This window comes from Quercus suber, unplaced genomic scaffold, assembly GCF_002906115.3.
Source record: "Quercus suber isolate HL8 unplaced genomic scaffold, Cork oak 2.0 scaffold_78, whole genome shotgun sequence".
In the NCBI taxonomy this organism is placed as follows: Eukaryota; Viridiplantae; Streptophyta; class Magnoliopsida; order Fagales; family Fagaceae; genus Quercus; species Quercus suber.
The window spans coordinates 1,292,497-1,303,130 of record NW_027069543.1 but is presented as its reverse complement, the minus strand read 5'-3'; the positions used below and the strand labels follow the sequence as shown (position 1 = coordinate 1,303,130).

At 38.7% G+C, this 10,634-nt stretch overlaps 1 protein-coding gene across 1 annotated transcript; it reads left to right on the top strand.

Moving 5' to 3' along the window:
* The first annotated feature begins 1,990 nt into the window (after nucleotides 1-1,990).
* On the top strand, nucleotides 1,991-2,929 carry LOC111992164 (uncharacterized). Its single transcript, XM_024023996.1, has one exon. It carries the CDS (start codon nucleotides 1,991-1,993, stop codon nucleotides 2,927-2,929), a length of 939 nt encoding a protein of 312 aa, XP_023879764.1.
* Nucleotides 2,930-10,634: the final 7,705 nt, after the last annotated feature.

Sequence of the window (10,634 nt, the reverse complement as noted above, 5' to 3'; positions counted from 1 at the left end):
AAATGATTTCACGTGAAAATATAATTCCCAATGTATAACTGCAACACTACACGTAGAGTCTTTTTCTTTTGATAGGTACCCTTTGATTCATAGATAAGATTAAGTAAAAATGTAAAATAAGCCAAGCCGACACGTGAGTCAAAGTAAAAAGAAAAAAAAGAAAAAGAAGAGAATATTAATGATGATGAGGAGTTTTTCGTAAAAGCCAACCACAAATTCGGACTTTTCTCTCTACGCTTTCTGGTGAAAACTTAGCAGTAGAAACTTTTGCTAGCAAGGCTGGCAACAATTTCTCCCTTGGGGTGGAAACGCTATTTGGCAACTGAAGGAGTACAATATGGATGAAGTAACGAAGAAATGGGGGAACCTCTCCCTCACTGAAAGAGAAGTAGTTGAGCATGACCTCCAAGACACAGAGCTGGTTGAAGGGGCAGCCATTGTGGCAAAGTTCTTCACGAAAATGAGAGTCAACCTTGAAGCTGTGGCAAATACACTGAAAAGTGCATGGAGGACGGATCTGAGTTTCGAGGTTCGTGATCTAGGAGAGAATAAAGCAATCTTCTTATTTGAAGATGAGACAAACATGATTCGTGTTTTAACAAATGGCCCATGGACGTTTGACAAGTATCTTTTAGCAGTACACAAGTTGGGTGAGGAGGAACAAGTACAAAACATTAGTTTTGATAACGTTAGTTTCTGGGGTTCAGCTTCATGACATCACAGCCAGAAGAATGACAAAGGAAACTGGAAAAAGGATTGGGGGGACGTTGGGCGAAGTTGAAGAGGTAGACATCCCAGCGACGGCAAATCTCCTGGAAAAATATATTAGGGTCCGTGTGAAAGTGGATACCACTCAACCTCTGTGCCGGGGAAGATTAGTTAAGTTTGGAGGACCAACGCCGGTGTGGGTATCGTTTAAATATGAATGATTGCCGATCTTTTGCTACTGGTGTGGCAAACTAAATCATGATGAAAAAGATTGTGGGATATGGCTACGAAGTCGAGGCTCATTACAGCCACATGACCAGTAATATGGAGCTTGGTTAAGGGCGAAACCAGAAAATCTCCAACGCCCCCAGAGAGTATAGGTCAATAATAGGGAAAAAGGGAAGACTAGTAGCTCTAGTGAAAGGCCTATGGACATCATTGTGACGAAGAAGGGAGATCAGAGCAGGAATGCGATGGAAGAGGCGGGTGGAATGGAGGTGGAACTCACGGCGGAGACGGAAGAAGCAAAACGTAGACAATACGAAACAAAAATTATGCCAAAAAATCCGGGGACATCAATGTCAGTGGGTAATGGAGATATGTTTGAAAAGACATTAGCAGAAATCGATGAGGAGTTGGGGAAGAATGTGATTGCTGCAGTAGGTATCTTGGGATCTCTGACCAAGACAGAAGATATGAAGAGTGCCAGTGACAGTTTTGAATTCAAAGGAGGGAAGATTGATGGGATGAAGGCCTGGGCTAGTGGAGATACAAAAGGATTGGGCCCAAGCCCAAAGGAGGAAGTAATGGTGGGCTCAACAATGGGCTTCGGCACTTATGCTAAAACTAAAATAGACTCCTCTAATACGGGGCCACTAAAGATAACCAATGTAAAAAAGCCCATCCAAACAAAAAAGCCCTTACTGAAAAATAAAATAACACCTAAAATCCCAGGATAGAACAGAAGACACAACCATTCTGGGGATTTCAGCGGGAATGGTCTGAAGGGTAAAGAGAATGATGGGTTTTCTCCAAAAAGCATGAAGGGAACATGGAAATGGCTTAATAGAGAGGCAACAACCACGGTGGCCATGGAAGGAGGGTTAATGGAGGAAGGACCAAAGAGGAAGCTGCTGCCTCCACTGGGAGAGACGGATCTGAACTGGTTACAGGATAAGAGAGCAAAAATTGACATCGACGAGGTTGCTTTGGGTAAGGTTTTTCAAAAGTTTTTGGGATCGGCGGAGGTTGCTGCGCAACCCCGCCGAGTACAATGAGTATAATGAGTTGGAACTGTCGAGGGCTTGGGAACCCTTGGGTAGTTCAGGCCCTTAAGAGGGCAATAACAAGAGAAGATCCCAGCTTGGTTTTTCTAATGGAAACTAAGTTAGAAGTGGAGGAGATGAAAAGGGTACAACATGAGATAGGCATGGTGCAGGGGATTGCTGTGCCAAGTGTAGGTAGAATTGGGGGTTTAGCTTTGTTGTGGAAATCTGATTTGAAGGTCTCAGTAAAATTCATAAATAGGTGGTACATTGATGCTTTGATTGATTCGGGTAGTGAAGTTAGGATATGGAGATTAACTGGGTTTTATGGAAATCCTGAAACACATAAGAGAATAGACTCATGGGAGGTTTTGACAAGACTTGGGCAACTGCTCAATAAACCGTGGGTCTGCATTGGTGACTTTAATGAGGTTCTGAGTGTCAACGAAAAGAAAAGAGGGGCTAAAAGATCTAGTCGACAAATTGCGAATTTTAGGCAATGTTTGGATAGTAATGGTCTAAGAGACTTGGGTTTTACTGGTTCTTGGTTCACTTGGGCAGTTGATAGGAGAGATTATGGGTGTATTCGAGCAAGATTGGATAGAGCAGTGGTGACAACTGAATGGAGTGGAATTTTCCCATGGGCAAGGCTTTATCATCGAGCAAACTCGGCGTCTGACCATTGTATATTGCTGTTAAAACTTGAACAAAACACAAGACAGAAAAGAGGTAAGAAGCTCTTTCGTTTTGAATCAATGTGGCTTAAACATGAGCAATGTGCGGAAATTGTTCAAGAAGCATGGGAAACAGGGATACTTATGGGAAGGGAGAACACCTTGGAGCACTGTTTGGAGCACTGTAGGACAACATTATCAACTTGGAATTTACAAGTTTTTGGCCATGTTGGGAAGAATATAGAGCATATACAGGGGAAATTACAGTCTCTGGAAGCATAAGCAATGGGCCTCTCTAAGCAGGAACAAATAAGAGAGACAAGGATGGAATTGAACAAGCTTTATGCCATGGAGGAGGATATGTGGCACCAGAGATCACGGAGTAATTGGGCAAAGTCAGGAGACAAAAACACGCGATATTTCCATGAGAAAGCATCAAGTAGGAAATGAAAGAGCACTATCGCAGGTTTAATGGATGAGTCCAACCAGTGGCAGGAGGACCCAGAGGTGGTAAAGGGAATTGCAATAAGATATTATCAGAATTTATTTAACAGCAATCAAGCCGTTGTACAAGAGGAACTTCTTGAAGCTATAGATGCTTGGCTGTCGGAGCCTATGAATGCACTATTGATCAGAGACTTCCAAGCATCAGAAGTGAGGAAGGCACTCAAGTAAATGCACCCACTGAAAGCCTCAGGACCGGACGGTATGAACCCTCTCTTTTATCAGCATTTTTGGCCTACTGTTGGTGACTATGTTATAAAATGTGTACTGGACTTTTTAAATTTAGGTATTATACCACCAAAATTTAATGAAACACACATCACACTTATCCCTAAAGTTAAAAACCCCAAGAAAATCACTGAATATCGGCCCATTAGTTTGAGTAATGTGGTCTCTAGGATTGCATCAAAATGTGTAGCAAATAGATTGAAGGTTATTCTACCAACAATCATTAGTGAGAACCAGAGTGCATTCATGGCAAATAGACTCATCACAGATAACGTTTTGGTAGCCTTTGAAGTTATGAACCACATTAGCCAAAGAAAGGGTGGTTTGAAGGGGGAAATTGCTTTAAAATTAGATATGAGTAAAGTATATGACAGAGTTGAATGGGGGGGGGGGGTGGGGGGGGGGGGGGGGGGGTTTGGAGCAAATTATGAAAAGAATGGGTTTCCATCCAAAATGGATTAACATTACCATGTAGTGTATTTCATCAGGTACCTATTCTATTTGGATTAATGGGGTTCCCTAAGGGCTTATAACTCCAACACGGGGCTTACGCCAAGGGGGTCCTCTCTCTCCTTATTTGTTTCTGTTGTGTGCAGAGGGTTTATCATCGTTGATCCAGAGGGCTGCCTTGGAGCAAAGAATTCATGGTATCTCCATTTGTAGAAGGGGTCCACAGCTCTCACATTTGTTTTTTGCAGACGATAGCTTGTTGTTTTGCCAAGCAACTATCGAGGAGTGTGAATAACTCATATGCCTCCTCCAAGTATATGAGCTATCTACTGGCCAGCAACTAAACCGGGAGAAGAAAGCCTTGTTTCTTAGTAGGAATACTCCATCGGATACTCAAAATCGCATCAAAGAAATGTTTGGGGCTAAGGTTATAACGCAACACGAGAAATACCTTGGATTGCCATCATTGGTGGGGAGGTCGAAACGAAATACCTTCCAACAACTAAAGGAGCGTTTGGCAAATAAGCTATCCAGATGGAAGGAGAAGTTATTATCAAATGCGGGCAAGGAGGTGCTGATCAAAGGTAGTTGCACAGGCCATTCCAGCACATACCATGAGTTGCTTCTTGTTGTCGGCCAGCTTATGTGATGAGATGACGAGTATTGTCTGAAACTTCTGGTGGGGACAAAAAGGGGGGGAAAGAAAAATGGCGTGGATGAAATGGGATAAGTTGTGTGAGCCAAAAACCAAAGGTGGGTTGGGGTTCAGAGACTTGAGGGCTTTTAATCTTGCTTTATTGGCAAAGCAAGGCTGGCGACTCTAACAAGGAAGAAACTCTCTTTTCTATCGGGTCTTTAAGAACAAGTACTTTCCTGAAGATGATTTTATCCATGCTAAGAAAGGCCACCACCCTTCCTTTGCTTGGAGAAGCATTTGGGCAGCCCAATCTTTAATCAGTGAGGGGGTTAGATGGCAGGTGGGAAATGGTGAGAGTATTAGCATATGGAAGGACAAATGGACTGCAAATCCGTCTACTTATTGCATAGTCTCACCGTAGAGAATTATACCTATGGAAGTGAAGGTTTGTGTACTCATTGATGCAAAAAATGGAGAGTGGAAAGCGGATCTGATCCGGGAAGTCTTCCTGGAGCATGAGCCTGACTCCATACTGAGCATCCCCTTAAGCATTACTACCAGCTGATAAACTGGTATGGGCAGCAGCTGCTAATGAGAAATTTAGTGTGAAGAGTGCATATAACTTAGCTAGGAGTGGTGAGAAGAAGGATAGGGGAGAGAGCTCAGATTCTTCAATCATGAAACGTTTTTGGCAGAAACTATGGAGAGCAAAGGTCCCAAATAAGGTTAGAGTTTTTGGATGGAAAGCTTGCCAAAACATTTTGCCTACAAAAATGAATTTATTCCATAGGCAAGTAACTGAAAACCCAATCTGTGAAGAGTGTGGCCTTGAACCCGAAACTGTCCTTCATGTGCTCTGTCAGTGCTCGAAGGCTAAAGAAGTTTGGACTCATTGTCGTTTGCTTCATCGAATTGAGGGCAAGGGAGACTTTACTGATGTGCTTTGTTTTAATGGAATGAATCAGGATCAAGACTCAAACTTGATGCATATGATTTTGATGATTGCGTGGAGTATATGGCGAAATAGAAATGAAAGGAGGTATGGGGGAAAAAACCTTGCAGCTGCTGCAATATATGGGACAACCATGACAATGTTACAGGAATATTATGCAGCCCAAGAAAATGTAACCCAAACTCAGGGAGCCTCACCATGTCAGAATAAATGGACACCTCCACCACATGGGTGGTATAAGGTGAATACAGATGGAGTAGTTTTTTCAAAGCAAAAATGGACTGGTATTGGAGTGACAGCGAGGGATGAGCAAGGCAGGGTGGTCGCAGCTATGAGTAAATGACTACAGGTCCCGTTGGTTGCTTTGGAGATTGAGGCTAAAGCAATTGAAGCTGCCGCTGGTTTTGCAAAGGATATTGGTGTCCAAAAGGTAATTTTTGAAATTGATAGCTTGGTGGTATATTCTGCTATTCAGGGGGCAACAGAGCCTCCTATAACTATTGCAAATATCATCTCAAATACCATTCAGATTATGCAGCAGTTTCGCCAGGTTGAAGTCCTACACACGCGAAGGGAGGGAAATAGAGCAGCTCATGGCCTTGCACAGCATGCTCAAACTATAAATGACTTTGTAACATGGATGGAGGAAACTCCAACCATTATAAACTCTGAAATTATTTTAGATGTACACCAGATTGTTCAAGCTTGATTTGAAGTACTGGCTTCTTATTAAAAAAAAAAAAATGATGATGAGGATTAGGACCGCCGGGGCTGACTCTAATAGGAATATCGAGTTTTTCAATTATGAGTATCCACATCAGCTCTTGTATACTTTTGTAGAAAAAGAGAGGAGTTTTACACATTTAATCCGCAAAACTTCCCACATCAGTCCATTTAAAAATGTGTAAAGTCTTCCAAATTTTTCAACAAGTTACAGTACCCATGTAAATTTACACAGGCACTGTAGCATGTGTATTTAATTTTTTAATAGTTTTTTCTCTCTCCTCTCTACCGGACTCTCTGCTCCCTTTCTCTCAAGTGCATATCACAACTCTCTCTTTCTCTCATCTCTCATCAATCTTTCTTCCTCTAGTTTCCGTCGATCGCCACCGCCGCCGATGAGAATGAGGTTGAGCAAGCCGAGTCGCCAGACGAGTCCGTCACCTACAACACGAACGGAGTTCTCCGACGGGTCCGTTACCTAGAATCTCGTGGGTTTTGATCCATTTTTGGTTGAGCTTGAGGTTGCCATGACCTTTTTTTTACTGGTTGAGCTTGAGCCTAGAATCTTTTTTTACTACTTGAGCTTGAGCTTGAGGCTACCGTGAATCTCGTGGGTTTTGATCCTTTTTTTTTTTTCGCCTCATCAATCTTTTTTTTTTTTACTAGTTTTCTTTGGGATTCCGGTGTGATCAGCTTGTGTGGATTACAGCGTCGATCTTGTTGCACGGTGGGAGGCCGGAGGCGTCGATCTTGAGAGAGATGGTGGTTGAAGCGCATTCTCCTGATCCATTTTCTAAGAGCAACGCCAACGAGTCTTTAGTATTGAAGAGTGCTAGAGAAGCACTGAAGGAAAGTATTTAGAGTATCCACATCAGTCCGTGGAAATTTTTTTCCATTTTACACATTAAAATATGTATCATAGATAAACTGATGTGGGTGTTTTGTAAAAATAGGTGTGTAAAATAGAAAAAGTAGGTTGTATTAGTTATTTTTTTGTAGATTGCCATTTAAGTCGAAATGGGAATCCTCAGTTTTACTCCAATTGATCCATTTCTTTTAGTAATTTCAATTTATTGCAATGAAAATTTTGAAATAATTGGTTTTTGCAACGAATATATCATTGCAATATCCTAATATGAATTATTTTTAAATCAATTACAATTACAAATATTTACATACCACAACAATAACTTGATATGAATTATTTTACAATTTATTGCAATGAAAAATATTGAAATGGCATTGCAATAATCTGATATCAATTATTTCACAATTTATTGCAACAACAAATATTAAAATATCATTGCAACGATATTTTAGTATTTGTTGTCGCAATAAATTGTAAAATAATTGATATCAGATTATTGCAATGCCATCTCAATATTTTTCATTACAATAAATTGTAAAATAATTTGTATCAAGTTGTCCTTCTATATATACAAATTGTAAATATCGGCCTTTTCTCTATCTGCACTCTCTCATCCTCTTCACTCTCTTATCCTCTGATATTTTGAATTAAATTATAACATAATCTTTTACAAGTACCAAAAAATTGATAACTAGTATCCTTTTTCGGTTCTTTGACCCATACCAATTTTTTAAACAATAATAAGATATACCTTATTTGTGCCCCTCCCAATCACTATAGCAGTTAGAAAACACGTTGCTACACCATTTTTCTCATCTGTGTTACATTGAAACGAGACCAAGTTAGCAAGTGGTAAAGAAAGAAAAATAAGATGTCATAAAAAAGCAAAGTCAACCAAAGAAAAAAACGTAACCTTATCAGACGTGAAAGCCAGGTTAGGATCATCCACTATCGGCGAAAGTGTCCCATCATCGTCCAAAAAAATGGCTATTTTCTTCCCCATTAAAGCTTCATTAATTTGGTCAAACTGACCTAAGGCCGAAGGATGACGAACTTGCTTTTGTCCAATATTAAAACAACAAAAATCTGATTCATCCTACGCAACACCACAAAAACCAAAAGCCAAAAATAAAAATCCTTCTTTTCTTAAACAAATTGGGAGTCTAATACTCACAATAAAAGAGCTGGAGGCACTATTAGTCAAAGTTGTGGCTTTGACATGTGTAGGTGAAGAGGCTCTCATTAACTCAAGTAAAGAGTTAACTATTGGGGAAGGGTTTGCCATGGTTGTACGTTTTGGAAGATGAAGAAGGAATAAAAACAGAGTACTCTGTTTATGAAGAATTCTCTAATAGGTGAGTATTGCCTGGTAGCTAAAGCATGTAGAGTGCATTCCCATTTTATAAGTGTCATTGAGAAACCTTGGCCATCAAAAACACTTACCCTAATTATGGTTGATTCCTCTCACTCTCACAACAAAGTTGTTTTATGTTTTTGGGTAAAAGTTGACCAATTGTTGATTCCTCTCTTCTTCTTCTTTTTGGTTGGGTTGGAATTGCTAAGTAAGGAGCAGCATTGTATTTCTCACAACAAAGTCGTTTCATGTTTTTGGGTAAAAATTGACCAATTATTGGTTCCTCCCTTCTTCTGTTTTTTTGAGTAATAGTAGATGATCCTAATGGTTGTGGTGAGGTAAGTACTGATATGTGTTTAAGACTTTAAGTTGAAATGGGAATCTTCAGTTTTACTCCAATTAATCCATTTCTTTTAGTAATTTCAATTTATTGCAATGAAAATTTTAAAAGAATAGGTTTTTATAATGAAAAAATCATTGCAATATCTTGATATGAATCATTTTTAAATCTATTACAATTACAAATATTAACATACCATAGCAATAACTAAATTATTTTACAATTTATTGCAATGAAAAATATTGGGATGGCATTGCAATAATCTGATATCAATTATTTTATAATTTATTATGACAACAAATGTTAAAATATCATTGCAATCAGATTCATCCTTTGCAACACCACAAAAACCAAAAATAAAAAATAGAAAAAAAAATCCTTCTTTTCTTAAACAAAGTGGGAGTCTAATACTCACAATAGAAGAGCTAGAGGCAGTATCAGTCAATGTTATGGCTTTGACATATGTAGGTGAAGAGGCTCTCATTGACTCAAATAAAGAGTTAACTATTGGGGAAGGGTTTGCCATGGTTGTACGTGTAGGAAGATGAAGAAGGAATAAAAACAAAGTAATATGTTTATGAAGAATTCTCTAATAGGTGAGTATTGTTTGCTAGCTAAAGCATGTAGAGCGCATTCCCATTTTATAAGTGCCATTTTAGAAATTATAATACAAGAGAGAAAGTTTGAAACTAAAACTGAATAAAAGATAGCAAATAACATAGGAAAGTAGCTCATGAACTCAAGAAAGGAGAATAGAGGGAGATTGATTGATAGACAGAGAGTGAGCCAAAGAGAGAGACCCATCTAGCCAAAGGGAAAGGCCTAGAAAAGTACCTTTGCTATTGCACTTGCCGCCGTTGACTGTTGCTTTCACGGTAGGAGAGAGAACAAGAGTGAGAGAAGGAAAGTGATCAAGACAGAGATTTGAGATTTTAGGTTTTAGTTTAGGTTATTTTTTTTTTTTTAACTTCTACCCCAAAAAACAATGTGTTTTAGTTTTTTTTTTTTTTTTTGTCATGATCCCATGTCCCAAATTTATTTGGGTCGTGACCTAGCCATATTGGATTAAAAAAAAAAAAACATATGGGACGCACATCTAGCCACGTCCAGGTTGCACCCCACTTCGCATACAAGTCCGACACTAGTACAACTACCATTTAGTTGCACTCGTGCTTTCCAACAAACAACTAACAAAATAACTAATTGTGGATTTAATCTTGTTCTGGAACGTTATTCCCTACAACCCAAATTATACGGCCAAATACCACATTTTTTTGAAATTTTTAAGAAAAAAAAAAAAACACTATTTTGGAAATAAATGGCAATCTACCACTTTTTCTAGTACTCGAGTCCATGACACTTGAGTATCCTATTTTCTATTCCACCGTAGCACGGCTGATGTGGAAATTGGGCAATAAAAAAAATAATGTGGTACTCAAGCTTGGTATTCTCGAGTACTATGCAACACAATACTCAAGTATACCAGGCTCGAGTACCTTTTATTTGTTGATAATTATTTTCTGTTGAAAATTTAAAATTTTTTTTACTGTTTTCTCATAAAACACCTAGTGAAATCGTGTTTTCTAAATTTAAATGCCAAAGCTGAATGCTTTTTCATGTTTGAATTTCTCAATAATCGAATTTATTTTTTGCATTGGCAAAATCTGTTTCTACATTAATAAAATTTGCTATTTGCACATCATGCTTACTGTATATTCAAATATGCTTGTTGCATTTAGTAAAACTATTCATTATTTTCTCATAAAAATTGTTCGTTGTTTTCTGCATAAACTGTTTTAGCATTGGCATAAAATTATTTTCTGTTCAGCATTATTTAAAAAATTGTTCACTCTCTTTTCTGCGTAAATGATTTTCTGTTCACTATTTAAAAAATTATTCCCTGTTTTCTCAAAAAACACCTAGTGAAATTG

Excerpts from the sequence above, each read along its gene's own strand:
- LOC111992164 (XM_024023996.1), top strand. The coding sequence starts at position 1,991 with ATGAGTTGGAACTGTCGAGGGCTTGGGAACCCTTGGGTAGTTCAGGCC.